At 38.6% G+C, this 17,094-nt stretch overlaps 3 protein-coding genes across 12 annotated transcripts in view; 2 read left to right on the top strand and 1 right to left on the bottom strand.

Moving 5' to 3' along the window:
- The window catches only part of LOC121879711 (rRNA-processing protein UTP23 homolog), a 6,959-nt gene extending 6,672 nt beyond the window's left edge, over positions 1-287 (top strand). For all 3 annotated transcript variants that reach the window (XM_042386469.1, XM_042386470.1, XM_042386468.1), the window contains one exon: positions 31-287. In XM_042386469.1, coding sequence (XP_042242403.1) covers positions 31-268 — 238 coding nt within the window. In that variant the 3' untranslated portion in view covers positions 269-287. The remainder of the gene's footprint in view (positions 1-30) is intronic.
- The window catches only part of LOC121879709, a 22,852-nt gene extending 15,798 nt beyond the window's left edge, over positions 1-7,054 (bottom strand). The window contains exons 1-2 of one of the 4 annotated variants that reach the window (XM_042386459.1): positions 7,032-7,054; positions 2,965-3,054 (exon numbers count right to left, since the gene is read on the bottom strand). The gene's annotated coding sequence lies outside the window, so the exon portion shown is untranslated. Of the gene's footprint in view, positions 1-2,964; positions 3,055-6,799; positions 6,850-7,031 lie in introns of those variants that run through there. The other 3 variants (XM_042386461.1, XM_042386458.1, XM_042386460.1) reach the window with 3 other exon arrangements.
- On the top strand, positions 6,974-17,094 carry LOC121879712 (39S ribosomal protein L13, mitochondrial-like). Of its 5 annotated transcripts, none has more exons than XM_042386474.1 (5): positions 6,974-6,996; positions 8,725-8,848; positions 10,716-10,870; positions 12,155-12,244; positions 16,495-17,094. In XM_042386474.1, the coding sequence occupies exons 2-5, from the start codon at positions 8,746-8,748 to the stop codon at positions 16,636-16,638; spliced, it is 492 nt and encodes a 163-aa protein (XP_042242408.1). In that variant the 5' UTR covers positions 6,974-6,996; positions 8,725-8,745; the 3' UTR covers positions 16,639-17,094. The 5 variants fall into 5 exon arrangements, with proteins under 5 accessions (XP_042242408.1, XP_042242405.1, XP_042242409.1 ...); XM_042386471.1 differs by lacking the exon at positions 6,974-6,996 and adding an exon at positions 7,077-7,419; XM_042386475.1 differs by lacking the exon at positions 6,974-6,996 and adding an exon at positions 7,082-7,104.

Here is a 17,094-nt window from a genome sequence, read left to right as displayed (position 1 = left end):
ATTGATAACCTATTTCCTTTTTGTTTTTAGGTTATTAACAGATCATGAAGAAAAAACTTTGAAATCTCTCAAGCGTAAATACATTGGAGAAGATGACCAACCACCACCAAAGAAGAAGAAGAAACCCAAGAATCCAAACCCTTTATCTTGTAAAAAGAGCAAGAAAACAAAACCACAGCCTCAAAATGAAGAAGTGAAAAGAAAGAGAAAGAGACACAAGAAAAAGAAACAGCTTGATGAAGAAGCCTCCACTTCAAGTGGTAAATAAACATACCGTAGCTACTTTATCCTAAAGTGTATATCTTGAACCTAAATTAATTTACATAGGGGATATTAACCCCCATCTATTTTTTTTAGACTAAAATGTGAATAAAGCTTAAAATTGAGGTTCTGGGATTTGTAATGAATAAATGGAACCAGAATGTTCTCATTTTGTGCAAAACAAAGTTGAAGGGCAATGGAGAAGTTTGCTGGGAACAATTGTGGTAAGTAAAATCAGGAGTGTCAATGTTGTTGAATAAATGGTAGCCAGTCCCACATTAAATATATATTTATGTTAACAATAATATAAACTATGTTAATGGATTTTTGGTTGAAAATGATAAGGAATAATAGTAGAAATTGTACACATTAATGATTATTTGGAAACATCAATTACAAAAAATTATGAATATAAAAAATATAGAGGAACGGTATCAGTTGAGGGATTAATGGTCAGCAACATAATGCCAATTAAACTAATATTTACAGTTCCAAATAAAAAGGACTGGGTATCAAGTTCTATCTACAGGAGCAAACACAAACACCTGTAGAGTTTTCGTAGGTTCTATTTACTGGATAAACAGAGATACACAAGTGAGGTGGTGCTCCTTTCTCTGTCTGGGGGGTCAACTAGCCTCTAGGTGACATGTGGCAAGTGATACATTAACAGCTCCCATATGTCGCCAGGCACATTAATTAAGCGTGTGGGACATGGTAAATACATTGCCACACGCTGCTAGCTAGGCTGAATAAATAGTGTATATAAATGGAGCACATACATAATATACAGTGACCCCTCGTTTAACGAACGCCTCGGTTAACGAACTGCCTTCCATAAGGATCTTCAATTCGGTTAACGAATTTCTTACGAACCGACCTCAACATGTTTTTGCTTGCACTGACCGGGCAACCAGCTTTAGTATCAGTCCGCCAATACATTAATCGGTTCTAGAAGTTGATACTATTCAATAATTTTAAAAGTTTAATATTAACTTTTTTAGTCATTTAACAATTATTGAACATAATTGAAGGTGAAGAAACTAGTTTCTGGCGTGCCATCCAGCCTCTTAACACACCAGACAGGCGTTAGTCTCTCTCTGTTTTCAGTGGAGGTAACATCTTGCCTGAGACTCTCTTCAACTAAATGCTTTTTTTCTGTTTCCAAGCAAATTATTGGTCATTTTGAAATATATTTTACATATTGACAATATATAATGCAGTGCAGTGTTGATTTAAAGAAAATAATCTTAAATTACACCAAGAGCTAAAATTTTATGGGTGAAATGGCACCATGGGGTGATTTCTGTTCCACCCCAATGCCTTCTCTTCTTCCTTCTCCTCCACCCCCATTCTAATTCCCATCATCATCATCATCCAGGAGCCTTCTACATACACACCTCAAAGTAAGTGTACTACCTTTTTTGTTGACTTTCGGCTAACGAGCAACGTTCTAGAATGAATTGTGCTCGTTAACCGAGGGACCACTGTACAGTAATTGAAGAACAATACATTAGTGATGCACCGTTAATAACCAGATTCAAAACTCTCCCAATAATCTGCTGCCAGAGTTAATGCTATAATTTAGGTCAATTTTATCATGCAGGTAAAACAGTTAAGTCACTATATAGTCTCACCACCAAAGCCAGACTATAAACAAAGTATCGGCCAAATAGTACAGTATTTAAATAAAACAAGCTTGCCATTAGTATGTTCATCAATGTTTAATAACCCGGCCCTCGCCTAGTGTTGGTAAACCAGCCAAGGTGCCCGGGAAAGTCCTTACTATTGATGTGAAAATGAAAGCAATAAGAGTCGGGTCAGAGGAGCATCGGGACAACAGATAAACCAGACCAAGACCAGAAAATATTATCTTGCGGTGTTACTAAATTAATATTTATTTATTATTGAAGTTAAAGTCTCCTCGTGACGGCCATTTTTGTTGTATTATCCTCAAGTGGTCTTCATCAGCTTAATGTTCACTTGTACAGAGATGGTGGTGGAAAGGACTCGCATTTCTAAGCAGCAGCGACTTTATTCTAATATTTAAGACTTATTTTGGAACATTTATTCATAATTTACTCATTCTTTAATAAAATAGGATTTAAATCATGTTATTTATCATTTTGACTAATTTTGTTATAAAAACTCTCCAGCCTCAACAACCTATGTCGTTCATTCTAGGAGTTATGATACTGTAGCAGGTCGTTCTTGGTTCTAATTTGGGTAATATTGGTCAATAAAATATCTAATGTACTTTACCGATGTTACAGTATATATCCATTACCTTACAATGAAGTGCTATAGACAGACTTCCACAGAGGACACTGCCATGTTATCCAATAAAACATTATGATCAGCGGCCAAGTGTAAACTTCCCATAATAAGTGAACAGATTACAGTAACTGGTTTCCGTAATTACTGTATTTTGCCGATAATAAAAATGCTCGAGTAATTTATTAACCCAAAACGGCAAAATGGCATCAACTAATACTTTGTGTACAGATACTGATTCAGCAAAATATTGATATTATCTGTAGCTGATATCAATTCATTGGTGCATCCCAAGTATTGTACAGTACAAATACTCTATTGATATTTACACTTAGAAGAGTTAACTAGACAAGGCAGTCCATGGGTTACAATTACTGTACTCTGTCAAGAGTTTGGAGAAGAAAACACAATGAGAGATGACCTGTACTGTACCTAACCTGACTTGTGTCTCTGGTGCATCATGAGTCAGGTCACCAGAAGAACTCTTGTGGTCATCATTTCCTCTACCTTCAAGTCATCATCCTGGAATGAATAATTATTACAACTCTGTACTAATATATTAAATAGTACTATACCTACAGTACAGTACACTGCCTATATACAGTACATGATAAACTATATAAGCAAACAAACAATAAATCCCATTTTGTTGTTTTTGTCAATGTAAAGATTTTCCCTCACAGGAACATAACCCCAATCTATAAATTACTTAAAACTTAATTTAAGTATTTCCAGGAACACTATCTTAGTATATGAAGGAACACCTGTGAACTAGTTTACTGAGTACATGAAGCATTACACAGCACAACTTAAGCACCAGATATGAAAAGTGGAGAAAAACGTAAAGTAACACAGCCTTATTTTTACCATAGGTCTAACAGTAGTGATATAAACATTGATAAATAAGCTTTGATACAGTGTACAGTATTATGTAGTCATCTCCCTGATTATACTGTTAACTGCCCCCTTCAATGTTTCATACAACTGTACAGTACTAGATTATTGATGACCACTATGCAAGGTATCTGTTAGTGAAGAAAAGGTTTATTAAGAACTGTTGGTAAGTGTAAGGCAGAGTAACAATCAACACTTTCTCCATCAATTTCTTTTAAGAATGTGGCAACATTAAAAAAAAAGTTACTCAAAATAATCAAAACTAAGTTAAAATTTGAAGAAACTAACATTTACAATTATGTGTTAGACTAATCCAAGGACTGTGTACAAACATCAACAAGCCATCAACCCAGAACATCAATTTACAATTCTTTACAACTACATAAAGTTTCTTGTGCAGTTTAATAAATAACTAGTAAAAAACTTTAAATTCCACCATCTATAACAGGTAATCCACATTCTTCACCTGGTATAAAGTTTATATAGAATACAAGTATAGTATTTCCCTGCTAACCTGACCTATAAGCCACGCCCCTCTTCTATACTTACAGCCGAAGAGGATAAAAGTAAATGTATGTATTAAAAGTCGTAACTAATTCAATTGGTTATGACAGGAGGGAACGAGCGCCGTGTAAACAATGACATTTCTAACCACACCCTGCAAAATACAGTGTACTTAGCAAATGCTGCAGCTTCTGAGAATGTGGGTGGAGCGGGTTTATTACTAAGAGCAGAGACGTTACCGAGAACAAATTCTGGCTTGAATGTCATGTACACTAATACTGACACGTTCCTTGATAAGAGAGAGGAGTTTGAAACACTACTAAGAGTACACCAACCAGATATTGTAGGAGTTGTAGAACTGTTGTACAAGAACAGGAGAATCGACCCAGAGGAATGTGAGTTCAGTATTGCTGGATATGACTCATTTACGAACCTAACTCAAGAATCCTGCAGGAGGGGTGTGGTTATCTACGCTAGGCAAGACCTTAGAGCCAGGCGAGGGTACAGGGAGAGGATGTTTTTGAAGAGTCCAAGTGGTGTAAAATTAAATTAAAGGGAGGGGACTTACTTATCGTCGGGTGTATCTACAGATCCCCAAACTGTGGCCCACTAAATCAAAGGAACTTAAGAACCTTAATAAACAATGCGGCGATGCTCAACCCCAGCCACCTCCTTATCATGGGGGACTTTAACTATGGCGACATCGACTGGAGAAACGAGTCCACCCCGAATGACTTGAATAATCCTGCTACTCTTTTTGTAGAAACTGAGAGATAATTTTCTGTTCCAACATGTGAGAGACCCGACACATTACAGAGGGGAGCAAACACCCAAGCCACTTGACCTCATCATAACAAACGAGGAGGGTATGGTGGCCAAACTGGAACACCTTGCCCCAGTTGGCACCAGTCACCATACAATGTTGTCATTCAGATTTAACTGTTACCTAGTTCAAGATAAGGCCAGGCCAAGGTGCAAATATTACAAGGGAAATTACAATGGGATGAGGGAAGAGATGAGGGGTATCAACTGGCCTGACTTATTAAGGTACAAGAACGCAGACACTACGCTGAATATCATAACTAGTAAAATGACCCATTTGATCGATAAATATATACCCAAGACCAAACCCAGTGCTTCTAGGAATACGAGGGGATCCCTACACATGAACCATGCGGCGGTCGACAAAATTAAGAAGAAAACCCAGAAATTCAAGACGTGGGTTGGGTCAAACGATGAGCAAGACAGGAGGATGTATGCAAGAGCCAGAAACCAAGCAAAGATAGAGTGTAGGAGGGCTGAAAAGGAGTTCCAGAGGCTGGTTGCACGCGAGGTCAAGTCAAACCCAAAGGCGTTTTACCGCTATGCAAAGTCGAAATTGAAAACGCGAGTAGGAGTATCAGACCTGAGGCTTGAAGATGGTAGTTATGCAGATTCTGACCAGGATAAAGCTGAGGCATTGAACAGCTTCTTTTCCTCAGTGTTCACAAGAGAGGATGCAACTAACCTTCCTGCGTTTGAGGACAGACGGTTCGACACAGCACTGACCCACATTGTGTTCACAGAAGAGGGTATTAGAAATAAACTGTCCAGGCTAAAGGTCCATAAGAGTCCCGGACCTGACATGGTGCATCCTAGAGTGCTAAGAGAGTTGTGCAACGAGCTTGCAGAGCCCCTGAAGATTCTGTTTTGTAAATGCCTGGATGAACAAATGGTCTCCAGTGAATGGAAAGTGGCTTATGTGAGTCCTATCTTCAAGAAGGGCGATAGTCACTCCACGAACAACTATAGACCGGTGAGCCTGACCAGCATAATATGTAAAGTACTTGAGAGTATTATCAGAGATGCCGTGATGGAACATCTACTACGAAACAACCTTGTAAAAGATTGCCAACACGGTTTTATGCCGGGGCGCTCTTGCTTAACACAATTGCTCAAGGTATTGGATATTTGGACCCATATTCTAGAACGGGGTGGTAATATCGACAATATTTACCTAGATTTTGCCAAGGCTTTCGACAGTGTACCCCACGAAAGGCTGAAAATCAAACTGGAAGGGTACGGAATTCGGGGAAATGTCCTAGCGTGGATAGAAGACTTTCTACATGACCGCAAGCAGTGTGTGGTGATTAATGGCACGAAATCGTCATCTGTACCTGTAACAAGTGGGGTACCGCAGGGTAGTGTATTGGGCCCGCTGTTGTTTGTTTGTTTCATAAATGATATGCCTGACGTTGTACACTCCTCCATACAAATGTTTGCCGATGATGGCAAGTTATTTCGGGAAATTAAGAACCAAGCGGACTGTGAAGAGCTGCAGAAGGACCTCTGTGGGCTCCAGGAATGGTCGAAGAAATGGCTGCTGAGATTCAATGTCACGAAGTGTAAGAGGATGCACCTGGGGCGTACCAACGGTAAGGAGGCGTATCATATGTCCCAACGGGATGAAGAAACTGCACTAGTTGAGACTGTGTGTGAGAAGGACCTAGGTGTGTATGTTGACAATGAGCTGAAGTTCTCGGGCCATTGTGAGAAGAAGGTAAATCAGGCAAATAAATTATTGGGTCTTATAAGAAGGTCGTTCAAATATCTAGACGGTCCGTCCCTCGTGACGATCTTCAGGAGTGAAGTGCTTCCCCATCTGGAGTACTGTCACCCCATCTGGTCCCCGAGGTATGCTAGGGACTGTCAGTTGGTTGAAAATGTTCAAAGGAGGGCCACCAGACTGGTGCCTGCACTTCGGCACCTCAGCTACCCTGAGAGATTGGAGCGCCTGAACTTGCCTAGCTTATACTACAGACGGGCAAGGGGGGACCTAGTTGAGGTGTATAAGCATCTCAGGGGGCACTACTCAGTTGAGTGTCCTTACTTGGAGCTGGCGGACGCTCGCCCTACAAGGGGTCACAGCTCAAGACTGAAGAAGCCGCAAGTCCAGAAAACTGTGAGGGCAAACTTTTTCGGAGTGAGAGTTGTGAGCTCTTGGAACAATCTACCAGAGAGTGTTGTGACGGCACCGAGTGTGAGCTCTTTCAAGACCAGACTTGACCAACACTGGAGCGGGTTCAGGTACATTCAGGAGCTGGTGCATGCCCAGTACTTACCAACAGTGCGTGACAGAGACGTGACCGATTGCCCGGGCGGCTAGCGAGCCGATCAGTGGTGAAGAGGATAAAAGTAAAAGAAAAAAGTTCACTACTTTGACTTATGATTATTTTATTTTCTGCGTCAAAGATTCGGTGTTTGAGTACTGGGATCCGGTTTCTGGGTTCAAGGGAGGTGATTCTCTTATAGGCTGAGGAAGAGTATTGGAAACTACACCAACGCATTTCTCTCTTACTCGATGGTTTTCTGTTCCCACACATCTCTCTCTAATTACTTTAACTCAGCCTAATGTAAACACTTAAACATTTCCTTCTGGCTAATATACAAGAGGAGGACCTACATTAGAGATACACGTAGATAAAAATGTCTGTTGCCAGAAGAGTTCAGGTAAGTTATTATTATAAGTGAAGGACAGTGAGACCAAATTTTAAGTCACAAGTTTTAGAAGATCGTCCTCGCCTGTCTGAGAACTTCCCTTTTAGTTTGTGTCAATTTTATAATTCGTTGTCAACTATGTCGGTTAATTTGCATTTTTCAATCAGTTTGGCTCGAGTTGAGCAGTGTGTTTGCCCATGGTGGTAATTATATAGGACTAACCTGCGAGCAAAATTGATTGAAAACAATTATAAAAACTCTGGATTTTCACTGTTATATAATAGTGAACACTGTTGTAGTTTGTGGAAATATGTAAAATAATTTTTTTTTTAAATAAACGCTACATAACAATTGTGGGTATGAAGAACAGACCTAACCAAAGAAACCTACCTAACCTTACCTAACTTCCCCGGTATATTAAGCAGAAAACTTACTATGATATGGTGAAATTTTGGGCATCTTCTGGACGTGAGATGCCACGGCCGCATCGGCACTATGCAGCCAGGGCGGGTTAGTCCTATACACAGTATAGTCTGCATATATGCGGTCAATTGAACCCGTGGAGGTCAGCATAAAACGAGAAACGCGTAAACGAAATAACAGAACATATTGGATTAATTGAAATAGAGACTGGGCCGTCCCCCAAACTACACTTTATCCGACACAATACCTACGTTGTAGTAAAAATAACATCTTAATTTTATGATGGTATGCACACACAATTAATATTGAAGAGAAATATCAATAATATTAGGTTTTTAACACTTACGTTAGTAGAAAAGATGGCTGGGCACACGGGGATGGGGGTTGGTTCCGAGGCAGAGGGCAGATTATTGGCCCTCACCTGTATCACTTGTATCACTATCCACCACAGAGGCTTGCAGGGCATCTTTGTCAAACCCCTCAAAGTCCATATCCTCACTATCACTGACTTGGGCCAGCTGTGGTGGGTGGCGGGTGAGGAACTCGGTAATGTTTTGATGACTGGGCGACCTTGTGCGCAGCCTGCCTGCTCCGCTTCCCGCGTAAATGACCAAATTTACTGCGTAATTAAAGCATTTTCATTCTGGCAAGGCACCGCGTAAATGATCAAACGAGTAAACAAAACCCGCGTAAATGCAGACTATACTGTATTAACCCCGGTGGTTTTTGATGCGTTTTATTCGGGTTTGATATTGATTTTTCTCGGAAATCTTTCGTTTTTCAGATAGCTCCCCCCTTCTATCCCATTGGTTGAAAATGTAACAATACCTCTTATTGTCCTGACTTGACCAAATGTAACCTAACCTATACATTGATATCAGATTTATTTTTCAGCAATGGGCAACATTTGGAAGAATGTGGTATTTGTATGATGCTAGGTGGCAGAATCCATTTCACTCGGCAGACAAGATCAAACTTTATCTTGCAGGCAGGAACAAACCAATTTATCATCCTCTAAGTAAGTATTTACAGTACTGTGTTATACCTAGTTGGTGGTTAATATTGTTCAGATGCGTTATTTGTTTTGATGTTTCTTACCATATGGGTTGCTTGAAAACAAACAGAAGACATGCAGCAACGTGAATAAATTAATTATTTACTGTAAATAATTAATTTATTCACGTATAAAGCAAGTAGAGACGTCCTTTTAGTGTCATATAAATTTTTCACCGTTTTGCCCTGCAATTTTCCTCATTCTTCATACCCTGCCCACTACAGGTGATTTATGATTTTAGACAGAAAAAGTAAAAATATTGAAAAAATCTGTACTTATAATTAAAACAAAGAGTTCTCTTATATTGCTTACTATAATGTTAAAAAAACATGTGAAAAAAATGAACAAAATTGGACAACTTGTGGTGGGAGCGGCCTCCCCATAAGTTACCAATACCAGTATGTTATCCAAAAACTGTTAAGCTTAAAAACATTGAAAAAAATTCTTTGAAGTTCTCCTTAGAGATCAGGAGAGGGTTGAAGCCCAAACTTGATGTAAACTTTTTCTTAGGATGTTTGGTGGTGAAGGAGAGGTTATTTAATATGCTTTCACCAAGTACTCAACACTGAACCCATTAGTTATTGTGGCCACAAAACTCACTGTCTATTATTTAACTCCCAACACCACTAGTTTATAGGTCAGGAAAAATAATCTCAAGAATATGGGGTCGGTTGAGGACAGCAGCAAACATCCACTCTTTACTGTACTTTATCTGAATGATAAATAAGGTGTAGCCCACTGATGAGACTAGTGTCAGCGTGTGGATCAGTTGGCAGCCTTAGATAACATGCCTTAAAACTGGGTGTCAAAACTCATGTAATACTGTATAGTGTCAACAAACCTCTGTAAAGTATAACTACAGTAAACCCTTGTTGTTCGCGGGAGATAGGTTCCAAGGAATGGCGCAAATAGGCAAAACAGTGAATTGCAACTTATACTACCGTAGTACACTACTGTAATACCTATACCAAACAACTGACCAGCCGTGACAACACCCATCCCCTTTTAACTTATCTAATAATTCAACTTTCTTTGTCAGGGTCATCACTGACTTCTGCCTTTTACATTTCACTCCTCTACCAACACTAGGCAGTCTTTATAAGGGCCATTTCACACAGAAACACAAAAGTTTTGAGCGTACAACACGAGATGCTGTGTCACAGGCTCCGAGTGAGCACGAACAGAGGGAGAGGAGACGCTGCGCTGTGGGAAAAGGCTCACAAGCTAACCACCATAGCTGCCATCTGTGAATGGCAACGGTCTACAATATTTACTGCATATGCTACATGACATCAAAAGGCTCAGATCATATTTTATTATTGTAAGATGAAAACCTCGGCGAGTTATCTTTAGTAGAACCATGAGTAAGAACACCTTTGTAAGACAGCTATTGTTTAAGGTTGGGCTAGTAGGAGAGTGCCCTATGGGGATGCACTTGTATGTAACCCTTTGAGTACCTCCTCTTGCCTTTCTGACTGGCTTTGGTTTATGGAGTTACTTGATTCTGATGGTCATATATATAAATGTTGGATTAATCTTGAGGTGCTTAGGTGAGCAGGATCTGGGGTTGTTAAGTACAGTAGTGTCAATAAATGAAGTGTTTATGTTATGCTGACACAAAAATGCTTACTCCTCCCTTCTTACTAAATGACTACCCTTGTGTTACATTTAAGGATACTGTAATATAATCATCAAATATTCAGGGGTATTAGATCACTTTATGTTTAGTGGCTATATGCTCACCCATGACTAGGCCATTCCATTTAAAAAAAAAAATTTAATATTAATTGATGCTTCAAGTCAACACACTTTATTTTATTTAATATTACAGGTGACTGTGGAGACCATGTTGTAGTTATAAATTCACTGGACATAGCCCTCCCAGGAATGGAATGGGAAAAACGTGTATATTTTCATCACACTGGTTATGCTGGAGGAGCTTCATGGACGTTAGCATGGGAATTACATAAACTGGACCCCACAATGGTAAAGTACTGTAGTGTGTTTTATCTCAGCTGAGAAAAGATGCTCCACCCCCTCCTCAAGAGTGTGTGTGTGTGTATATATATATATATATATATATATATATATATATATATATATATATATATATATATATATATATATATATATATATATATATATATATATATATATATATATATATACACAGTGGGGTATGCTATTACGAACGGATCCTACTACGAATATTCCTATAACGAACGGTTTTACCTATAAAATTGAGAATGCTATAACGAACGAAACTCCTACAACGATCATAATTTAATTGTTTTTTTTTCTAATTTATTGTTTTATTATTACAAATATTAATGATATTCTTTATTTCAGGGGTTTAGATGCATATTTATGCACTTTTTTACAATTTTTACAATTTTATATTATATTTTTCAGTGTTAAGTGGTTGTATTTGGGGGCCTGGAACGGATTAATCCTATAACAAACGAATGCTATAACGAACAAGGTTCTAGAACCAATTAGATTCGTTATAGCATACCCCACTGTATATATATATATAGATATATATATATATATATATATATATATATATATATATATATATATATATATATATATATATATATATATATATATATATATATATATATATATATATATATATATATATATATATATATATATATATATATATATATATATATATATATATATATATATATATTGTCTGAGTAGTTCTTCATACAGTATACCCCGGTACCAATAATTATTCATCTTGTTTCCTTCTGATTTCATTTACAGTACAGTACTGTATGTGTACTATTGTTGGCATCCATTATCATTGCTTCACTCACCTGTTACTCATTGTAGAATAAAGGACTATGTAATTGCATGACCATCATTCTAGTACTGTACAAGGTCTAGGAAATTTTATCATATGGTCAAACTGTTGCTGTCCAGTAGCTTATTAATACGTAGCTTTGGTAGCTGAGATTACTTGGGGAAAGTTCCCAATGTGGTGTTTTGATGTAGGATCAGATATACTTAAGTGATGATGGTTTGCCACAAATATTTCATATTTCCTTTAGAATTTCAATTAATGTGCTTCAGAATGTACTTATGATAATAATTATCTAATTAACTAGCATTATATTTAAGCTTGAGGGATTTTTTCCAATGTCTCATCATAAAATAACTACAGGACTGTTCACTCATCCCTACATTAATGCAGCTGTTATTGAATGTTGTTCACCCTGGATGTTATTTTTAAATATATTACTATTTGTTTTATAGATTCTCAGAAAAGCTGTATATAATAAGTTAGACAAGAACTTACTAAGAAGAGGAAGAATGGCCAGACTTCATATATTTCCTTATGATAAGGTTGGTCTGGTGTATTTATTTTGTAATATTTGCCTTTAATTCTGAGACAATCTAAAAATTCTAGGTTGTCAGAACAATAAAGCAATGTCAAGCCAATTTGTGATGATGAGGCTGTTATTACTATTACTTGGGAAAATCTGTCAAAATTGGCAACTTTGCCACAACTGTGGACAAAAACCTGAAAATTGGGACATGTACCTTGTGGTGATAAAGTTTTTGGTCCTTAAGGGCAATCGGTGAGTGTGATGAACATGACCCGCTTCTTCTTTTTCCCTGTATCAGACAGTCATTCCTTCTGTTCCCTGAGCTTGAAAGACATTTTTATTCACCAACTTCCCAGCTGCCATAAGGTGACAGTCTGTCCATGATATCAAAGTCCTGGAGGATCTGAATTCCCATCTTAATGTTATCATCCTGGGATGTTGTTGATACACAGTGGAGGTTCTTGTCTGAATTCCCACAGATGATACAAATCTGTCGGCGTGATAGCTTGTGAAGTTGATGGCTTGGGTGTATGTTGGTTACTGGAGGACTTTAACCTGCGCCCTTTGAAGAGGCCTGGCTGAAACTTGTGCCATTTAGCCTCACTGGTTACACATTTTTCTGGAGTTAGTTCCTTAGTATTACACAGTACCTTCTGCAGCCCCCTCAAACTTCCAAACTCTATTAGTATTTCAATCACAGCTCCACAGGCTTTCTCAGCCCCACCTGACAGAGTCTTTAGAGATGGTCTCTTGCACAAAAAACAAACACTGTGGCCCATGACTCTGTTCAGCTCATAAAATGGAATATTTAGTATTACATATTCTATATAATTATTATGTACTCTAAGTAAAATTAATTATTATTATAAAGTTACAGTGGGGTATGCTATAACGAACGGATCCTACTACGAATATTCCTATAACGAACGGTTTTACTTATAAAATTGAGAATGCTATAACGAACGAAACTCCTACAACGAACATTATTTAAAAAATATATATATTTTTTCTTTTTTTACTAAGTTATTGTTTTTTATTACAAGTATTAATGATATTCTTTATTTCAGGGGTTTAGATGCATATTTATGCACTTTTTTACAATTTTTACAATTTTATATTATATTTTTCAGTGTTAAGTGGTTGTATTTGGGGGCCTGGAACGGATTAATCCTATAACGAACGAATGCTATAACGAACAAGGTTCTAGAACCAATTAGATTCGTTATAGCATACCCCACTGTATAACAAATATCTACAGTATACAGTACAGAGGGTCCCGACTTAGAAACGAAGTCCCATAAGGCCAATTATTTAAAAAATCTGACATAAGTACAATGGTTCATAGTACAGTAGTTACGTACGAGAACTAGTTTGCACAATATAGAGGGGAGGCGGTGGGAGCGGTGCGTCGCTCCCAGTCACCCTCATTGCCTAAACGTGCGTGATCAAATGCAAACTTTATTAACTCTCTTTTTTGGCCCTCATCATGGCTCCCAAACCTGATGCAAGCAATGGTAGTGCATCCAAGAAAAAGAAAACAATTACAGCAGAAGTGAAAAGTGATGTAATTAAACGTTCTGAAAAAGGCGAAACATCGTCAGTGATCGGTAAGGCTTTGGGTTTCAGTCGTTCAACAGTTGGATAATTTTGAAAGACAAAGAGAAAATTCTCGAATATGCAAAAGGATCTACACCAATGCACTCAACTGTGATAACAAAATAAAGAAGTGGATTTTTAATTGAAATGGAAAGATTGTTAGTGATGTGGATGGAAGATCAAAAAGTGAGAAGCTTGCATGCTGACTTGAAGGCTAAACGTGGTAGTGAAAGTGTTGGGGAAGATTTTGTTGCTAGTACGGGCTGGTTTAACTGGTTCAAGCTCAGGGGGAAATGCTGCTTGGAGAAAACACTGCCCACAGTTTGCTCATAATTTCGAGTGCTTTGAAAATGATGTTGGGTAAGTGACAGTGGTAGACCAAGTTGGGTAAGTGACAGTGGTGGTAGACCAAGTTGGGTAAGTGACTCCAGCTTGATAGTCATGAGGATGATGTCACACAGTTGCTTCAGTCTCATGCTGAATAATTAAGAGCTGATTAAAGTGGTGAAGCAAATGTTGTCAGAGGAGAAACTTCTGAGGGATTAAATACAAAATAAAAGGTTTCAGGTTTATTGAAGGAGGATTGTTTAAATACCAACACGTCAAGAGTTATTATACGATGTTACGGAGAGATTCATGACAAGAGGAAGAAAGTTTCAGTTCAACCATCCCAGTAAAGTCTTTGTAATTCATACAAATGCCCATCTATCGTGCAGCTCGGCTGTATACTTTTCTTTACTGTATTTTGTCATTCAATTTCTATTTTTCTCTTAAATTAAGTGATTGGAGATGTATAAAAGGACTTGTGGTATGATGTAGTGCACGCGTTGAGGACGGCCTCGGGAATGGAACCCGAGAACCCCCGTACTGTACAGTATATGCATAATGTCTTGTGAGTAATCGTAGTAGTTACGCGATGGACCCGACGAGCTCGTGTGTTTGACCGGGTGGGTTGCATGTGCCTTAAGAGTGGTGCTCTACTTTATTACAAACATTTTAACATCAAAACCAGACCTTTGGGGAGTTACTTTAGGGATGTCTTTAGCATCTGACCTTGATACCTTTGCATTTTTGGCCCAAAACTCACCAGGTTCATCTGTTCCAATTTTCAGGTTTTTATCCACAGTTGCACAAATATGCAGATTTTCCTGAGTATATTCCCTGGTTCCATCCAATGGATGTTTATGCATATTTTGTTCTGTTTACCTCCATATTCTGTAATGCTGTCAAGGGTAAGAGGGAACTTGTGTGGTTTTGAGACTGAAGGTTGCTATTCCTCTTACCTTATAAATTATGTGTTTTATGTACCATTAGAGGCACATGTATGGGACTTGCTTTAGTTCTTTAAAACCAGTTAATAATAATAAATTCACGGTTTATTGAAAAAGTCGGCAGCTCGAAGGCTGAAGATATACATTAGACAAAAATGACTTATTACATACGAAGACATGGGGTGGGTGGGTCGTTTAACAAAAGCTTTCATTCATTACTAAAAGAAGAAGGAACAATGATTGAACATACAAATTATTATGGTTTACAGTTGATGGCGTGGGCTGATCATGGAGACATAAGGTGGTGTGGTGTTCACCTGGTGTAGTAACTCCTCGGGTGTTGATATGAGGGACCTCACGTGGTCATGGAGACACCAGGTGGTGTGATGTTCACGTGGTGTAGTAACTCCTCGGGTGTTGATATGAGGGACCTCACGTGGTCATGGAGACACCGGGTGGTGTTGTGTTCACGTGGTACAGTGACTCATCCTCAGGTGTTGATATGAAGGACCTCACATAGTCATGGGGACACCATGTGGTGTGGGGTGGTGTCACACAGTACCCCACTGCGCGGTGATGTTGTGTTGTCTCGTAGTCAGGTGCATAGCCGGCCGGCCCTCTGTTGTTCCCAGGGTGGACGGATTAGCACCTCCTTGTCAGGGAGTTCCCAGGGGTGCTTATCTCACTGGTGGGATGTGGCTTTCACTGGTACTGTCTAGTGCTGAATTCACTGGCCTAAACACTGTTCCCACTTCTTTCCAAAACGAAATTGTCACTTTTGATTATGCAGATATCCCGGTGGTGAGGATGGGTCGGGGAAAGGGACTAGGGGAGTGAGCCGACATTGGCCAAGGGGGGCAGCGGCGTAGCAGGAGCAGCGTCTGAATAGGTCTTGACCCTAGGCTCTTGTATCACCTACTATGTCTGAATGAAGGGAGTTTGTCCTTCACAGGCCATACAGTGGTTGTTTTCACATTAAAATCCAGTATACAGCATAATGATAAGTGTAAAAATTTACAGAGAGGTAGTATAGTGTGTTAACAGAATGTTAAATAAGAAATGTGTGGTGTCCAGTATATGCTGCCTCCCATACAAGGCAAATTTAACTTTATCATTCTTGCCTAATGGTTTATGCACATGGCTTCTGCCTCTGTTAGTTCCAGGGTCATAAAGATAGTCTGTCTTAATTATCTACTTTCTGAGTTACTTGTAGGAAGTGGTGCAATTACTGCTTATTGTCAAAATGCAATAAATATCAATACATTATATCCAATGATTACTTTATATAGTAATTACATGAAGTAGGTTCTAGGTAGGGCTTTATTCTATCTCCATATCCTGGTTTGTTATTTTAGAGAAAATATCACTACTTACCAAACACATCCCTCCTCTCCTCCAGGTTCCTGACAACATCTTGGAGAATGTTTCTGCCCAGATGCGTCAGCTGCGCCCGGTTCCTATACGACTTGACCAAATCCCTGAAGAGGAAGTTGTTAATTTCCCTAAAGTTTATGATTGGCCAAAAGACCATGTTATTTCATAGTTTATCAGAGCTCATTCCACCTAGTGATGAATGGAAATATGTTATTGTGATGCTGTGGTACCATCAAATAACAACCTGAGAAGCATTTGAGAGTCCATGTACTGTATAAATAGCACACACACTGTGCAATAGGACACTGGACTATCTGCCCCCTGGTGACTTACAAGACATAAAGCCATTATCTTTCAATGATTGTATAACACCATATATACTTGCATACAACCCCCCCCCCCAACTAGGTGCCAAGTATTGTATAAAACGAGAACTGGGTATCATAAAATTTACGTCAACTGGCGGTGACTAGTCCCGTCCCCCCTACTTAGACAGGTTGTACTGGTGGTTAGCGAGAGTCTAGACGATTGTTGATATGGATAAGCTTCCACAGTTTTTACCAGATTTCTAGTTTCCAACTCTCCCAGACTTGTAAATACCTATAATAAAGTTATCTTCAATAAA

The sequence above is a fragment of the Homarus americanus genome, unplaced genomic scaffold (genome assembly GCF_018991925.1).
Source record: "Homarus americanus isolate GMGI-L3 unplaced genomic scaffold, GMGI_Hamer_2.0 scaffold42643, whole genome shotgun sequence".
NCBI classification, from domain to species: Eukaryota; Metazoa; Arthropoda; class Malacostraca; order Decapoda; family Nephropidae; genus Homarus; species Homarus americanus.
Note: the sequence above shows the minus strand (reverse complement) of the source record. Positions and strands in the feature narration are given on the sequence as shown.